Source organism: Saccopteryx leptura, chromosome 2 (assembly GCF_036850995.1).
Source record: "Saccopteryx leptura isolate mSacLep1 chromosome 2, mSacLep1_pri_phased_curated, whole genome shotgun sequence".
In the NCBI taxonomy this organism is placed as follows: Eukaryota; Metazoa; Chordata; class Mammalia; order Chiroptera; family Emballonuridae; genus Saccopteryx; species Saccopteryx leptura.
The window spans coordinates 186017693-186035887 of record NC_089504.1 but is presented as its reverse complement, the minus strand read 5'-3'; the positions used below and the strand labels follow the sequence as shown (position 1 = coordinate 186035887).

The window sequence follows — 18195 nt, the reverse complement described above, 5'->3', positions numbered from 1 at the left end:
CAGGGAGAGATAGAGCTTCCAGACTCCCGGCTCTATTTACCCCAGGGAATAGTAAGAGAAATAGTAGGAAGTATTCATACTAGTACCCATCTAGGACAAAACAAGCTAGAACAACTTATCAGGAAGTATTATATAGGGCCCAACATCAGAGATATTGTCCACTCCATTGTCTCGAGGTGCAGCATCTGTGCCAGAGTAAATGCACAGAATAAGAAGCTACCCCCCTTTATGAGGTATCGGGGGAAAGCTCCGGGAGAACTGTAGGAAATAAATTTCACAGATATAACCCCTAGGAAGTCAGGTTATAAATATCTACTAGTATTATTAGACACCTCAGGATAGGTGGAAGCATTCCCCATGTGAGGAGAGGCTGCTTCCACAGTCTGCAAAGTCTTATTAAGGGAAATCATACCTAGACATGGCATTCCCCTAGCCCTAGGATCAGACAATGGACCTGCATTCATATCCAGGATATCTTAAGAATTAGCCACGAAGTTAGGTATTAATTAGAAATTGCATTACATTTATAGGCCCCAAAGTTCAGCACAGGTAGAAAGAATGAACAGGATTCTGAAGGAAACTATAATTAAGCTGAGAGGGGAGACCAGCGAAAACTAGGTTGAGCTCCTCCCTTTCGCCCTTTTTAGAACCAGATGTACCCCCTATCTCAATAAATAGACCCCTTATGAAATCTTACTTGGGCAACCTATGCCCCTTGTACCTCGATTGACCAGAGGGGAACTAGAGATTTCTAATCATAATTTCCTCAAGTCCTTGCAGGCCCTGCTTCAGAGTAGAAAGAAAGGTCATTGAACTGAAAGCCTGCCAGGCTTCCCGGCCCCATCAAGAGATACGTCTGTGCTGTAGAAAGTAGGACATAAGAAGGTTTTACAGGTTACTCAGCAAACTGTTCAAAGACTGTCCAGGAGGAACTTCTAGAAGTACACCACCCAAGGACTGACTCCCACGTAGACGGGTCCACACACCATGATCTTGAGCACCCCCACTATTGCCAAGGTAGAAGGCATACCTGCCTGGGTCCACCGCAGCCAGCTGAAGCTTGCAGTCCCAGCAGAGACACCTTTGTGGACAGTAAAGACTGACCCCACCAACCCTTGTAAGCTGACCCTGAGAAGGACAGCATGCCCTGCTTCAGCCACAAACCAGAAGTTAACTGGTCCACGCATGGCTAATGCCTAGAGGAACTAACTAAGGACTCTTTTAATCAGGCTTTAGGAAAAGAGAAACTAGGATAAAAAGAAAGTCAACTTAATTGTTACTAAAGGTTAAAAATTTTTAAATCAAAAGTTTTGACTAGAAAGAAATTGTATAGTTTTAATAATAAAAAATATAAAGTATAAAGGTACTTTTAAAAAAAAAAGGGAAAAGCAAGTTGTTATGAAGGCCAGTTATTTCTAAATAAGAAAGTACATAAAAGTTAAAGGTTTATATAAGTTGCAAAAGGTTTGTGTAAGTTATAAAAAGTTAGTACAAAAAAGAAAAATACAAGGCAGGACACGTTCCTTGTGTATCAGCCCTGCAGATATTGCAGGAAAGCAGTTTATTATCTTAAAACAGTGTGTGCTTGTGTACTTTTGCAAAGATATTGTACAAATGTGCTGAAAACATTGTAACCTTGTAGGTTTCGCCTATAAATACCCCTCTCCCCCTGAGCTCATCGCTGACCATTGTGAGAGGCGTAGTAGGCTAATCACTAGCCAGTGTATAAGACCCAATTAGCTTATAGCTACAGCTAAAGTAGAAAATTCTCATAAGCCCCAGCCTTATACCATTCTCCCCAATGATGAAGAATCAAGGGTTTGATTTATGCCCAAAAGAGATGGGGGAATGTTAGATTCAGGGAGTACTGGAGCTGCCAAAGAGTGTAACTATTGCAGGAACAGTAAGTGCTGATATGGCTCCTGTGAGGCTGGGAACAAAGAAGGTCAGAGACCCTTATCAGAAGTTTAGGTTTGAAATTCGCCACTAAGCTAAAACCGGCCCCTGTTGCTATGCCGGCCCCTGTTGCTATGCTGCGTGTGACCTCCCTAGCCAATAGCTAAACTGCCACATCTGCTTCTGTCTATGCTTGCTCACTTAGGATATATAAGGGCCTGGCTGTAAGCTCCAGGCGCGGCTCCCATTTGCAGCTCCTTGTGGGCAAGGTGTCTCCGGACATCTCGGGAGTTCGCCCCTGCGCAGGTTAAACTGGCCAATAAAGTAACATCTTAACTCCTGAAAGTCTCCAACATTTGTTCTCGTACCCGGTGGATGCTACACTTTGATGGAACTTTATAAGAAATTTTCATATTATTAATTAGCCCTTCAGGGCACACCCAAAAGCCAAGCTACACAGTTGCTATTAGGCTCTGCCTGTAATCTTTCTGAAAACGTCCTTCTTTCCCACAGTTGTAACGAGTTTGTGGCCTTGGTCACAGACTGTCTACCTTTCCCAACCCTCAGGTCCCTCCTGAAGGCTTTGTCTCAAGAACACTTTCTAGAACCTTCCCAGGGTGGGGGGAGTTGCTTAAGGGGAGGGGAGGGTTGGGTGGGGGAGATGCTTAATGAAGAAGTTGCCCAAGTGGGAGGTTGGGTGAGGGGAATTTGAGATTAAAGGGGGCTTAAATTTAAAAGAGCCCTGAACCCAAACCTAACATTCCAGCCTTTTGTTTTTTAAGGAAAGGGGGTCAAGGTCTCTTCTTCTGTAGCTACTTCCTGCTGGTTAGGATCAGTGAAATATCTAGGAGGAATGGCTGGTCTGAGGTTTGGGCTTGGTGATGAGAACAGTGTTTACAAGCCCTTTCAAATCCCAAGGGGTCATTTCATATCCCGTCTCAATTGCTTCAACCATCCCCTTGGTAAAAGTGCTTTCCCAATCTTCTAAGTCTAAACTTCCCACCTTCGGATACCAAGGTCATTGTTGCCGGATCAGATGGTGAACAAGAGGGCAGTTAAATTCTGATCTGACACCCTGCAGCTTGGAGGAGTCCTGTAGCTGTAATTTGAGACTCCACTGCTCAGAGGAAAGGGAATGCCTCATGATGGAGAGATGAAGGGAAAGGGAAATCCTCTGGCCTGAACTCTAAAAGTGACCTCCATGCAAGCATTCAAGGGCTATTCCCCTGCTGCTTGTGTCCCTTACCAAATGAGATGAGCGGACATTCTTTTCCTTTGCCAGACTTTGGGAGGTCATTTCTTCTAGTTCCTCACACAGGCCACCACTTGTTGCAGTGACAATGAACTACTCAGAGGCCAGATGAAATGCTCTGAGGGGGCAAAGGGTAGGCAACAGTCCAGGTCAGCAGATCAAAGGACTGAAGCCTCATCCCCAGCCTTACTCAGATATTTATTAGCCAGTCCAAATAACTCAAAGAAAAATAAAGAAGTTCTTGAGGGTTAAGTAAAGGACAAGGAACATGCTGACTCTTAATCTCTATTCTGAGAGCCTAAACATTTTCTTTGTTGCTAAATCTTATCCTGCTGTTTGGCTGTTTCCAGCATGCACTGTTTCCAGTACAGGGTCAAAGAGGCCTCTGGACTCTGGTCTGCTCAGGGTTTTTGTCCTAGGGAGCCTTGCTATTTCTTACTGTTAGCCTAATTCTGCATGTTTTCATAGCATATCTATCCCCACATGGAAATACTATAATACTAGGTTGATGCACAGAGTGAACAGAGAAAGCTCCTTCCTATTCCATCTCCTAATTCCAAAAATCCATTTAATATATTGTCCTCAAGTAGAAGACATATCAGATAATAAATTGATAAGAACAGGTACTACATTTGGTCTTAGCCAAAGGCTAAGAACTAATCCAATAATTTTTATGTTTTTCATTTCAAACCTATTCTTGAACCTGTGTAACCAGCCCTTACTTGCATTAACTAGCTTAGTGTCACTTGTTTTAGAGCAGAGGTCCCCAAACTACGACCCATGGGCCGCATGTGGCCCCCTGAGGCCATTTATCCAGCCCCTGCCACACTTCTGGAAGGGGCACCTCTTTCATTGGTGGTCAGTGAGAGGAGCATAGTTCCCATTGAAATACTAGTCAGTTTGTTGATTTAAATTTACTTGTTCTTTAAATATTGTATTTGTTCCCGTTTTGTTTTTTTACTTTAAAATAAGATATGTGCAGTGTGCATAGGGATTTGTTCATAGTTTTTTTATAGTCCGGCCCTCCAACAGTCTGAGGGACAGTGAACTGGCCCCCTGTGTAAAAAGTTTGGGGACCCCTGTTTTAGAGGATCCTTTGCTAACGACATCATTTATGCTCAATGCTTTCTGCCACAGCATGGGACTATCAATTGGAACATATTTTCTGTTTGGGTCTTCCACCACAAAAAAAAATTTTTTGTGACAGAGACAGAGAGAGAGACAAAGAGAGGGACAGACAGGAAGCCTGACCAGGAGGTGGCGCAGTAGATAGAGCATCAGACTGGGATGCAGAAGACCCAGGTTTGAAACCTCAAGGTTGCCAGCTTGAGCGTGGGCTCATCTGGCTTGAGCACGGGTTCACCAGCTTGAGCATGGGGTCACTGGCTTGAGCATGGGGTCACTGGCTTGAGTGTGGGATCATAGACGTGACCCCATGGTTGCTGGCTTGAGCCCAAAGATTGCTGGCTTGAAGCTCAAGGTTGCTGGCTTGAGCCCAAGATTTCTGCCTTGAATAAGGGGTCACTCGCTCTGCTGTAGCCCCCGGTCAAGACACATATGAGAGAGCAATCAATGAGCAATTAAGGTGCTGCAATGGAGAATTGATGCTTCTCATCTCTTTTCCTTCCTGTCTGTCTGTCCCTATCTGGCCCTCTCTGTCTCTCTCACTGTCTCTGTCACAAAAAAATAATTAATTAAATTAAATTAAAATCATGAGTTGTTTATTTCCCCATTTGATGGGGAAGGGAGAGCCTTTTTAGCAAATGGAATTGGGAAAACTGGATCTCTACCTGTAAAACAATGAAATGGGACCCTTACATTATGCTGTATACAAAAATCTCAAAATGAGCCTGACCAGGCGGTGGCGCAATGGATAGAGCATTGGACTGGAAGAATGAAGTTGCTATTTACTGAAAGGGAGAAAATGATGAGGACAGTTTCAGCAGGACCGGGAGGCAGAAAGCAGGCAGGAGGTCTGTTTTAAACAGATTAAATTTGAAATGTCTATAAACACCTAAATGGAGATGTCAAGTATATTAGATATATGAATCTGGAAACCAGGAAGGCATTCCAGGTTGGAAATATAATTTGAGAGTTGTCATCATATGAATGATAGTGAAAGCTACAAGACTGAACAAAATTTTGAAGGGAGAAGCATAGACAGAAAAACTCAATGACTGAGTCTACAAGGGTTAGAGAGCAGGAAAATTAGGAAGAAAGGAGTCAGGAGAGAGGTCATAGATACTAGAAGAACAGGAGAGTGTGATGTTCTGTAAACAAAATCAAGAAAGTATTTCAAGGAATAGCGTGGTCAACTGTGACAAGTGTTAACAACAGGTTAAGTAAGATGAGGAATAAGAACCAACCATTCAAGAATATGAGGCCTGACTGGTGGTGGCACAATGGATAGAACATCGACCTGGGACACTGAGGTCCCAGGTTTGAAAACCGAAGGCCACCAGCTTGAGCGCAGAGTTACCAACTTGAGCATGAGAATCATCGACAAGATTCCATGGTCGCTCGCTTAAGCCCAAGGTTGCTGGCTTGAGCCCAAAGTTGCTGACTTGAACAAGGGGTCACTGGCTCGGCTTGGGACCCCCAGTCAAGGCATGTATGAGAAGCAATCAATGAACAACTAAAGTGCCACAACTATGAGTTGATACTTCTCATCTCTCTGCCTTCCTGTCTCTCTTTAAAAAAAAAAAGAAAAGACTATGAAAGTCTCCTGACCTGTGGTGACACAGTGGTAAATAAAGTTCATCAACCTGTAATGCTGAGGTCACTGGATCAAAACCCCTGGTCAAGGCACATACGAGAAACAACTACAATGAGTTGATGCTTCCTGCTCCTTCCCCCTTCTCTCTCTCCTTTATCTCAAATCAATAAATTAAATCTTAAAAAAAGAAAAAAGAATATGAAAGTTATTACACACATTTATAAGAGCCATTTTGGTGGAGTGGAGGGGTAAAAGCCTAGTTAGATTGGGTTTAAGAGTAAATGAGAGAGATCTGACATTATCAACAAGTAGAAGATGTGAATCTACAGTAAAACTTATACACTGTTGAGGAAAACAACTTTGGTAAGTTAGAAAGCATCTTACCATTCTCTCTTAAAGGTGAATATTCATATACCTTATGACTCAGCAATCCCACTCCTATATATAAACCCAAGAGAAATTCTTAAATAAATGTACCACATATATGAGGATGTTCAGAGCAGCAATTTTAGTAATAGAAAAAATAAACAAAGACACCTGGAAACAATCCAAAAGTTCATTGATAGGAGAATGGATAAATTATACATATTCACAAAATGAAATATCATATGACATTGAAAAAATGAATAAACCATGGCTATAGACAACATGAATGAATCATGAAAACGTAATATTGAATGAAAAAAACAAACCTAGAAGACTATGTGTTGGAATAAAGCAATATGGTAGTGGCTGAGAGATAGAGAAGAAGCTAGACTATCTGGGTTCAAATCCCAGCGAGGTCATTCACTAGCAATATGATTATTAAATTCGCTATGCCTCGCTTGACCTGGTGATGGTGCAGCGGATAGAGAGTCAACATGGGACACTGAGGTACCAGGTTTGAAATTCCGAAGGTTATCAGCATAAGTGTAGGCTCACCAGCTTGAGCGTGGAATCTTCCACACGATCCCATGGTTGCTAGCTTGAGCCCAAAGTCGCTGGCTTGAGCAAGGGTCACTGGCTCTGCTGGAGCCCCTCAATCAAGGCATATATGAGAAGCAATCAATGAACAACTAAAGTGATGCAACTATAAGTTGATGCTTTTCATCTCTTTCCCTTCCTGTCTATATGTCTGTCTTTCTCTCTCTAAAAAAAAAGTCTTTATACCTCTTTTTAATCTGTAAAATTTATCTTCTGATTATATTAATAATTACAGTTCTATAATATTAGGACAATATAAACAAGCAAATTAAGCATGATTTTAAACTATGTTTTAAAAAAATCAATAGAGCCTGACCTGTGGTGGGCAGTGGATAAAGAGTTGACCTGGAAGACTTAGGTCGCCAATTTGAAACCCTGGGCTTGCCTGGTCAAGGCACATTCGAGAAACAACTATTGTGAGTTAATGCTTCCCCCCTCTTCCTTCCCCCATTTTCTCTCTCTCTCTCCTCTTTCTAAAATAAATAAAATAAATAAAATATTTTTAAAAATAAAATTAAAAAGCAATAGAGTAACAAATATAAAATTTACGAGAGTGTTTACCTCTAGAGGGTATGTAGGAGACAGGATGGGGAGGAACTCATAATTATATGCAATTTATAGACAATGATCCTATTTCTTGAGTTGGAAAGTGGATTTACAGCTCTTCCTCTTATTTCTATGCTTTATAGGTACATGTAATCTTTTGTATTATCAAATAATGCAGTAAAGATAATAAAGGAAAAAATAATGAAAGGAAATAAATTGGAGACAGCAAATATATACAATCTTGAATAAAGAACCCTCTAAAATATTTTACTATAAAGGGAAAAAGAGAAATGAGGCAGCAGTGGGAAGAAATGGCATCAAGAAAAAGGTTTTTTTGTGTTTATTTTTTTGCCTGACCATTGCAGTGGCACAGTAGATAGAGCGTCAGACTGGGACGTTGGAGGACCCAGGTCCGAAACCCGAGGTCGCCAGCTTGAGCAAGGGGTTACTCTGTCTGCTGTAGCCCCCATCAAGGCACCTATGAGAAAGCAATCAATGAACAACTAAGGTGCCACAACAAAGAATTGACGCTTCTCATCTCTCTCCCTTCCAGTCTGTCTGTCCCTCTCTCTGCCACCAAAGAAAAAAAAGAAAGAAAAAGGTTTTTTTGATTTAAAAAAATGACAGTCTATTTACATGCTGATATATGATTATAAATATAAATATTACTGATCCTCAAAATAACTCAATAAAGTATATCAGTAATTTAAGATGAAGAACTCAATGTCAGAGAGCCTAAGCAATTTGGAATTAGGTCATATAGTTAGTAAGTGACAAAAGCCACATTTAAACTCAGCTTTACTTAACTACATATTTCACAATTTGTACAGAATACAATACTGCCTTCCTTTGTTTAATCTTCACTTAATGACTAATATTAGCTGAATTACATTTATTAGGATATATTTTTAAAGTAACTATTAGATAGACTGAAGATGCTGTATCAGCTATTCTGGAGGATAATAAATCGAATAACCTTTACAGAGTTTACACTCCAGCAATGAAGACAAAACAATCACCTGAATGATTCCCATACAATGCAAAATTATATAAATACCTTATATGAAGTACAAAGTATTAAAGAGGCTCAGAAAAAAAGGTCCCCTTGCCTGACCAGGTGGTGGTGCAGTGGATAGAGCATTGGACTGGGATGCAGAAGACCCAGGTTCGAGACCCCGAGGTCGCCAGCTTGAGCATGGGCTCATCTGGTTTGAGCAAAGCTCACCAGCTTGAGCCCAAGGTTGCTGGCTCGAGCAAGGGGTTACTTGGTCTGCTGAAGGCCCACGGTCAAGGCACATAAGAGAAAGCAATCAATGAACAACTAAGGTGTTGCAACGCGCAACGAAAAACTAATGATTGATGCTTCTCATCTCTTCGTTCCTGTCTGTCTGTCCCTGTCTATCCCTCTCTCTGACTCTGACTCTCTCTCTCTGTCTCAAAAAAAAAAAAAAAAAGGTCCCCTTTGGGGCTGGGTGGTGGATATTTTGGAGAAGTTTTACAAAAAAAAGTAACATTTCAGCTGAACTTAAATAGATAGGTAGGGTTTAAAAAAAAAGAAAGAAAATGAGATAGGTAGGGTTTTGAAAGACAGTTTTGACTGTGAGCTCTTAAAGGGCCACACAATCATGCCTGCCCCCAAGATCTAACAGCTGGAGCTGTTTAATGAATGTGGGTGGAGTGAACAAGTGAACAGAAAGGCCATGCCAAAGGAAGCAACAACAAAAGGTTCAGAGGCTGAATATATACAAGCACAACAAAAGGATCAGAGAGAGTGGAAGGAATAGAGATATAAATATACATATTTGGAAAATAAGTATAACTCGTCACAATTCTTTCTACATTTTGGCTCCCATTTTTCCCATCTTTAAGAAAATTCTTGGCCTGACCTGTGGTGGCGCAGTGGGTAAAGCGTCAACCTGGAACGCTGAAGTTGCTGGTTCGAAACCCCGGGCTTGCCTGGTCGAGGCACATATAGGAGTTGATGTTTCCTGCTCCTCCCCTCTTCTCTCTCTCTCTCTCTCTCTCTCTTTCTCTCCCCCTTCTAAAATGAATAAATAAAATCTTTTAAAAAAAAAGAAAATTCTTTCAACACCACTCCCATCCTCTGCCAACTTTTACCTAATTTCTCTCCTTCCTATCTTTTTTTTTTAAATTACCTGACCAGGCGGTGGCGCAGTGGATAAAGCGTCGGACTGGGATGCAGAGGACCCAGGTTCGAGACCCCGAGGTCGCCAGCTTGAGCACGGGCTCATCTGGTTTGAGCAAAAGCTCACCAGCTTGAACCCAAGGTCGCTGGCTCGAGCAAGGGGTTACTCGGTCTGCTGAAGGCCCATGGTCAAGGCACATATGAGAAAGCAATCACTGAACAACTAAGGTGTTGCAACGCGCAATGAAAAACTAATAATTGATGCTTCTCATCTCTCTTCGTTCCTGTCTGTCTGTCCCTGTATATCCCTCTCTGACTCACTCTCTGTCTCTGTAAAAAAAAAAAAAAAAGAAAATTTTAGCCTGACTGGACAGTGGTGCAGTGGATAGAGCATTGGACTGGAATAGAGGACACAGGTTCAAGACCCCGAAGTCGCCAGCTTGAGCGCGGGCTTATCTGGTTTGAGCAAAAAGCTCACCAGCTTGGACCCAAGGTCGCTGGCTTGAGCAAGGGGTTACTCAGTCTGCTGAAGGCCCACAGTCAAGGCACATATGAGAAAGCAATCTATGAACAACTAAGGTGTCGCAACGAAAAACTGATGATTGATGCTTCTCATCTCTCTCCATTCCTGTCTGTCTGTCTGTCCCTATCTATCCCTCTCTCTGACTCTCTCTCTGTCTGTAAAAAAAAAAAAAATTTAGCCTGCCTGACCAGCCGGAGGAGTAGTAGATAGAGCGCCAGCCTGAGAAACAGGGCCCAGGTTCAAAACCCTGAGGTCACCGACTTGAGTGCGGGCTCATCTGGCTTGAGTGCAGGCTAGTCCGGTTTGAGCATGGGCTCACTAGCTTGAGCACAGGGTCGCCAGCTTAAGTGCAGGGTCACTGGCTTGAGCATGGGATCATAGACATGACCCCATGGTCTCTGGCTTGAACCCAAGGTTTCTGGCTTGAACAAGGGGTCACTGGCTCATCTGGAGTCCCCCAGTAAAGGCACATATGAAAAAGCAATCAATGAATAACTAAGGTGTCACAACAAAGAATTGATGCTTCTCATCCCTCTCCCTTCCTGTCTGTCCCTCTCTCTCCCTGTTTCCATCTTTCTCTCTCTCTTTCTCTCTCTCACTAAAAAAAGAAAAAAAAGATTTGAGCTCAACCTGTGGTGGTGCAGTGCATAAAGCATCATCAACCTGGAATGCTGAAGTTGCTGGTTCAAAACCCTGCATATGCCCAGTCAAGGCACATATAACAAGCAAGCTGGATTACAGAGAGAAGGAGTAGGGAGGATCAAGAAGTGTCAACTCATAGTTGCTTCATTTTAGTTTTTCAGTGCTTGCTTGTTGTATGTGCTTTGACCAGGCAAGCCCAGGGTTTCGAACTGCAACCTCAGCATTCCAGGTTGATGCTTTATCCACTGCGCCACCATAGGTCAGGACTGTTCCCCAGCTTTTAAATTTTTTTATTTATATATAATTTATATACCATGTAATTAACCCATTTAAACTATAAATTCAATGGTATCTAGATCATGGAGTTGTGCAACCATTACCACAACCAATTTTAGAACATTTTCATTACCCTAAAAATAAACCCAATACCCATTAGCAGTCACTCTCCATTTTCCCTCAACCATCCCCCTTTCCAAAGACCTAGGCAACTACTAATCTGCTTTCTGTCTCTGTGGATTTGCCTATTCTGGATGTTTCACATAAATGGAAGTATGTGAATGGCTTCGTTCACTAGCATAATGTTTTCATGGTTTATCCATTTTGTAGAATGTATCAGTACTCTATTCCTTTTCATTGTTGAATAAAATTCCATTGTATGAGCATATAAAAAATTTTATTTATCCATTCATTAGTTGAAGAATATTTGGATTTTTTCTACTTTGGGGCTATTATAAACAATACTGCTATGAATATAAGTGTACTGGTTTTTGTGTGGATATATATTTTAATTTCTCTTAGGTATATACCTAGGAGTGCATTTAACCTTTTAAGAAAATGCCAAACTGTTTTCCAAAGAAGCCACACTATTTTACATTCCCATCTGCAGTGTATGAAGGGTCCAATTATTGTACATTATCACCTGTCTTTTGTATTAAAACCAACCTAGTGGGTATGAAGTGATATCTCATTGTGGTTTTGATTTGCATTTCTTCAATGACTAATGATGCTGAATATCTCTTCATGGATCTTCTTTGGAGAAATATCTATTCAGATCGTTAGCTCATTTTTTAATTGGATTCTGCTGTCCATCTTAATCAAAGTTCTTAAAAGATTCATCTATACACACTACCTTACCTTACTTTACTCATCTATCCACTCCAACCTTGCTTTTGCTCCTCATCCTCTAAAAGAATAAAGATCAGCCAAGCCCACCAGTCTCACTCTCATCATCGCCTCCCACCCTCCACTGGTTTCCAATGCAAGATCAAGAGAAGATAGAAATTTATACAAAATAGGTTGGGGAAGGCAAATTCTCCCAAATTTGCCCAGTCCCTTTTCTTTTTTTTCCAAAGGAAATGGTTGTTTATGCTCTGAGGAGTTAAATTATAATAACACATGCCAGGAAGATGATGTCAGGGAAGGCATGGTTAGGCCCTTTACAAGTCTGAAATTCCTTTAGTCTCAAATATTTCCTTTTTTTTTTTTAAGATTTTATTTATTGATTTTGAAAGAGGAGACAGAGAAAAAAGAGCAGGGTGGGAGGGGGAAGCAGGAAGCTATCAAGCCATTGTTGCTTCTCATATGTGCCTTGACCAGGCAAGCCTGGAGTTTTGAACACATGACCAATGCATTCCAGATCAGGTCCAAGTATTTTTTCTTTGAGTCTCACCTACATTCAAATCACTCTACTAAGGTAATGCTTTCAAACATTGAAGAAACAGTTTTGAGACCCTAGAACACAGATACTTTTACTTGTCTTTTTTTTTTTAATAAACCAAGAGGCCAGTTGGCTCAGTGGTGGAGCACTGGCCTGGCATGTGGATGTCCTGGGTTCAATTCCCAGTCAAGGTATACAGAAAAAGCGCCCATCTGCTTCTCCAACCCTCTCTCTCTCACTTCTCTCTCTCTCTCTCTTCCCCTCCTACAGCCATGGCTCAATTGGAGTGAGTTGGCCCCAGACACTGAGGATGGCTCCATAGCCTCTGCCTCAGGTGCTAAGAAGAGCTCAGTGGCTGAGCAATGGAGCAATGCCTCAGATGGGCAGAGAGCATTGCCCCCTAGTGGGCTTGCTGGGTGGATCTGGTCGGGGCACATGAAGGAGTCTGTCTTTCTGCCTCCCATTCTCTCACTGAATAAAAAATAAATACATAAATAAATTAAATAAAATAAACCAACAGTAATTGAAGGTCATTAAAATATATATACTTAATATATAACATTATTTTACAGATTTTCTCTTTGAAACCCACATTTTGCCCCTTCTATGACTATTTTATTTTATTTTTTCCATTGATTTGAGAGAGAGGAAGGAAGAGGGAGAGAGGGAAAAGAGAAGAGAGAGAAGCATCAACTCATTGTTTCACTTAGTTGTTCCATGTCGTTGTGTACTCATTGATTGCTTCTTCTATGCCCTGATGCCTATCGAACCCATGACCGTGGCACAGTGGGGCGCAGGGGGAATGAACAATGTTTTATTCACTAAGCCACTTGGCTAGAGCTCTGTGAGTATTTTAATTCCAAAGAAAGGAATTGATATTCAATACTACATCCTGAGAAAGAATCTGCCTTTATTATACATCATACATTTGTTGTTTTGATTTGCATTTCTCTAATGATTAGTAGTGTTGAGCATCTTTTCATATGCTTGTTGGCCATCTGTATGTCTTCCTTGGAAAAATATCTGTTCAGATCTTCTGCCTGTTTTTTATTTGAATTATTTGTTTTGTTGTTGTTCAGTTGTATGAGTTCTTTATATATTTTGGAATTAACCTGTTACTGGAAGTATCACTTGCAAGTATCTACTCCCATTTGGTTGGTTACTCTTTTGTTTTGTCAATGGTTTCCTTTGATGCACAGAAGCTTTTTAGTTTGATAGAGTCCCATTCATTTAGTTTTGCTTTTGTTTCCTTTGCCTTTGGAGTCAAGTTCCAAAAACACCACTGTGACCAATGTCCAGAAGCTTAGTACCTATGAATTCTTCTATGTAATTTATTGTTTCAGGTCTTACATTCAAGTCTTTAATCCATTTTAAGTTAATTTTTGTGCATAGTATAAGACAGTGCTCTAGTTTCATTCTTTTGCATGTGCTGTCGAATTTTCCCAATACTATTTATTGAAAAGACTTTCCTTCTCCATTGTATAATCTTGGCTTCTTTACTGTAAATTAATTGCCCATATGTGTGTGGGTTTATTTCTGGGCTCTCAATTCTGTTCCATTGGCCTGTGCATGTTTTTGTTTAAAGCAGATATTTATAATTTGTACCTTTTCAGAAGTTCAGTTTGATTATTCTTTCAGTTTTTTAAATGTTTTTGACAGATCAAAAACCTTATTATGTATAGTTGGTGAACTAAGTTCTTCATAGAAATGGCAAATAAGCCAATATCAAAATTATAACTTTACTCAGTCGTAGAAAAAGTCTGGTAGGATACACATACCAAACTGCTACCAGTTCTTTTCCTTGAGGGATGAGATCTGAGTAATAAAACTTCAGGACATAAAGGGAAGACTTGACTTTTAATTTCATATATCTCTTTATGATTAAGTTTTTTAAAATCACAAGTTTTACATTTACTACTAAAAACAAGTAAAAGTTATTTTTAAAATTAAACCTTGGGTAGCCCTGGCCAGTTGGTTCAGTGGTAGAGCGTTGGCCTGGCATGTGGGAGTCCCAGGTTCGATTCCCGGCCAGGGCACACAGGAGAAGCACCCATTTGCTTCTCCACCCCTCCCCCTCTCCTTCCTCTCTGTCTCTCCCTTCCCCTCCCGCAGCCGAGGCTCCATTGGAGCAAAGATGGCCCGGGCGCTGAGGATGGCTCTGTGGCCTCTGCCTCAGGCACTAGAATGGCTCTGGTTGCAACAGAGCAACGCCCAAGATGGGCAGAGCATCGCCCCCTGGTGGGTGTGCCAGGTGGATCCCGGTAGGGCGCATGCAGGAGTCTGTCTGACTGCCTCCCCATTTCCAACTTCAGAAAAATACAAAAAAAATAATAAATAAATAAATAAATAAATAAATAAATTTAAACCTTGGGTATAAAAATTCACAAATTACATGACCAAATCCATCCAAAATACTCTCCTCAAAAGAGAAATGAACACATTAAGCCCTATATTTCAACACAAAACAAAGAGTAATGTAGAAATGCTTTAGTTTAAATATATCCAATATTCACAAACCTACATATAAACACAAAGAGTCATATATATAGCCACAGGGTGACGTCATCATAACATTGACCTGTAAGAACCCAAAGAATTCCTTTTTATTTTTTAGAAAACACCTTTTTAAAAATTTATTTATTGATTTTTTTTTTTTAGGAGAGAGAGAGAAATGTCAATTTGTGTTCCACTGATTTATGCATTCATTTGTTTAGTTATGCATGACTGGGATCAACCCCATAATCTTAGCTTGTTAGGACAACGTTCCAACCAATTGAGCTACCAGGACCAAGAATTCCTGACAAATACATTAGTAAGTATATATCTACTTCTCTGCCAATGTTTCCTGAATTGTTTCTCAAACCTAACAAGTTATCAAGAAAAGAGATAAGATTTAAATCCAAATCTATAATCAAACCTCTTTGTCCCCTATACGAGCCTAGATTTAGAACATGATTAAATAGTTTTTTTATAATACAAGTGGAAAAGGGAGAGCTAAGAAAAGAGAATATTTAGATAGCATCAAATACATAAAACCCTTAATAAGAAAAAGACAATAATTTCTGTGATTTATTTTATTTTAATGGGTCTGGGTAACCGGAGAGACTTGGAAGGAACAAATTAGAAAGGAAACTTTCATATAGTACCATATAAGATTTAAAAAGAATAAAGACAAATGAAATATCTCTCTATAAAAATCATAAATCCAGCCCTTGTCAGTTATCTCAGTAGGTTAGAACATTCTTCCAAAACACCAAGTTGCAGGTTCAGTCCCCAGTCAGGACACACATGGGAAGTGATCAATGAATGCACAACTAAGTAGAACAACAATACTCTCCCTTATTCTCCCTGTCTCTCTCCCTTCCTCTCTCTATCTCTCTAAAATAAAGCACTTTTAAAAATCATAAATTCATGTATGTGTGTGTATATATTATGGACAACCAACAATGGACCCATACTTTTTAAGGATATAAACAGAACCAGCCTGACCAGGCAGTGGCACAGTAGATAGAGCGTCAGACTGGGATGCAGAAGACCCAGGTTCAAGACCCCGAGGTCGCCAGCTCGAGTGCGGGCTCATCTGGTTTGAGCAAAAAGCTCACCAGCTTGAACCCAAGGTTGCTGGCTCAAGCAAGGGCTTGCTCAGTCTGCTGAAGGCCCGTGGTCAAGGCCCATATGAGAAAGCAATCAATGAACAACTAAGGTGTTGCAACGTGCAGCGAAAAATTAATTATTGATGCTTCTCATCTCTCCGTTCCTGTCTGTCTGTCCCTGTCTATCCCTCTCTCTGACTCTCTCTCTGTCTCTGTAAAAAAAAATAAAATAAAAAAATAAACAGAACCAATACCACATAAACCAGTAACCATAAACTAACACTAAGTGTGAGGGGGAGGGTGAAGTTGGATCTAAACATTTACCCCTGCCTTGATCACATGCTCTGTTTAAATCAACCTGTATTAATCTCTTTCTGTATATGAGAAAGCAGCAGGAATCCTTCCTCACCCTCCAACACTCCATCAAATGATCAAAAGATACTTAAATGTCTATGGTACCTTTCTTCAAAGAACAGCTACAACACCAAGAGAGGGGAAAGGGTCTTTTTGTTACAGCATGAAATTCCTCCTAATCGGCACTGTATGCCCTGAAATGCCAAGAAACTGCCAGGGATATTCCCTGGCAAGTGTGGGCATGATGTCCACCTCTCTCCAGACTGCCCATGTGCTCAAGCATAGTACAGCTCTTTGGTAGCCACAAGTTAACCCTAAAGGCTCCAAGGATCCCTGGTGAGCTGGCTATCTACAGACCTCAGAACACCAGTTTAGTAGCAAAATCCAAAGAATCTCAGATCTTTCTGCCTTAATCCTCAAGTATGTCTTCTCTTATGGCTCCCTTCTCTTAGGCTGGGTGGGGTAGCGTCTCTATCTAGTCTAGAAGAGTATACAGTACCCTGTCCTTGAAGAAGCTGTGCTTTCACTGACTTTATTTCTGCTACCAGATAATGCTGGTGGAATGGGAAGGATGGAAGGTGGAGTGGGGGAGAACTGAAACAGTTAATCAACAAGATAAAATAACATTGGATGAGGGTGGGTTGGGGGCCAGGGTCTGAGATGACATATTATCCCTGTGGAGCTTGGGTATATCCTCAGGAAGTCAAACGAACTTCATTTCTCAAAGACACAAACTTGCAAGCTTGATTTGTTTTTAATTCCCCTGCCTTCTCAGTCCTCACAGAGACTGTAAATTCCTGTAACTGTAGACCCAGGTGAGAAAAGATGGCAGAAAGTGGTGGAAACGGGAGAGGTGTTGTGATGAGAGAGGAATTCTTTTCCTGTCTTAAGGAGAATGTTAAAGCCGAAAGCATTCACTCCCGAATCCCCAGAAAGGAAGTAGCTGAATTCCAAAAAAGCACTTTTCCCTACCTTTTTGTTGTTCTTGTTGTAGCCAAAAGTCGAAATTCCAGGTCTGGAAGTCACTGATAGCAGCATTTTCTCTTTAATATTAGGGAGCTGAGAGAGAGGAGAGGGACAGGGACAGGGAGGGGAAAGAGAGGGGTGGGGGAGAGGAAGAGGGAAAGAAAGGGAGAAGGAGAGAGAGAGGGAGAGAGGGAGAGGGAGGGAGGGAGAAAGAGGGTGAAGTGAGGGGGAGGAGAAAGGGAGAGAAAAGGAGTAAGAGGGAGAGAAATGGGGGGGGGGGGGTAAAGAATGAGCTAAGGCTGCTTGTTGACGTCACTGAGAGAAGTTAACCCAGAGTCTGAATGAGGCACAACCACTGGGTCCTAATGCCCAAGATGTTATTTTTTAAAATTTTCACAGGCTTAGAAGTTAAAGCAAAAAGAAAAGTTTTTAGGTCCACCCCTTTCAATTCCAGCCCCTCTCCACTATGAATAAGTTCTGAGTTTCATGAAAAGACAATGAAAATTATTTCTCCCTAGATATCAGCTATGAGAAGATTTCATGCTTGATTTTAAAGGCGTTACTGGGACACTGCCTTGGGAGAACAAGTGAATAAAACCATGCTAAGAATATGTAAGCTGAGCTTAGGCATTTACAGTGATTTTAGTACATTAAGAAAATACAAACAGGAGAGCTCATCAAGGAACAGAGACAAGCAAAACAGAATATGGGAAATAACTAGTTTGAGGTCCTTGGATGACAGTTCTGTTCCTCGTGGTTTGTGCTAATGGGCTGATGATGTCTCTCTCACTACTTTCCAGATTCCCCCAGCTATGACTTCATACTAAGGAAGAAATGATCAAACTGGACTATGTCATAAAACTTGGTACCTACTACCCCTGGCTTTACTGAGATATAATTGCCTAGTTGTTTCTTCAAGTATCTTATTTGACTCCTTATCC

At 41.0% G+C, this 18195-nt stretch overlaps 1 protein-coding gene and 1 non-coding gene across 11 annotated transcripts in view; both read right to left on the bottom strand.

Moving 5' to 3' along the window:
- The window catches only part of RBMS2 (RNA binding motif single stranded interacting protein 2), a 90289-nt gene that overhangs the window by 64481 nt on the left and 7613 nt on the right, over nt 1-18195 (bottom strand). For 5 of the 10 annotated variants that reach the window (XM_066369833.1, XM_066369835.1, XM_066369828.1 and 2 more), the window contains exon 1: nt 17261-17518. The exons of 2 other annotated variants lie outside the window; for them this stretch is intronic. In XM_066369833.1, the coding sequence (XP_066225930.1) occupies nt 17261-17326 (66 nt within the window). In that variant the 5' untranslated portion in view covers nt 17327-17518. Of the gene's footprint in view, nt 1-9259; nt 9333-17260; nt 17519-18195 lie in introns of those variants that run through there. 3 more of the 10 variants (XM_066369826.1, XM_066369825.1, XM_066369831.1) reach the window with 2 other exon arrangements.
- LOC136396263 (U2 spliceosomal RNA) lies at nt 3618-3809 on the bottom strand. Its single transcript, XR_010749649.1, has one exon. It is a non-coding gene; the product is annotated as a U2 spliceosomal RNA (small nuclear RNA).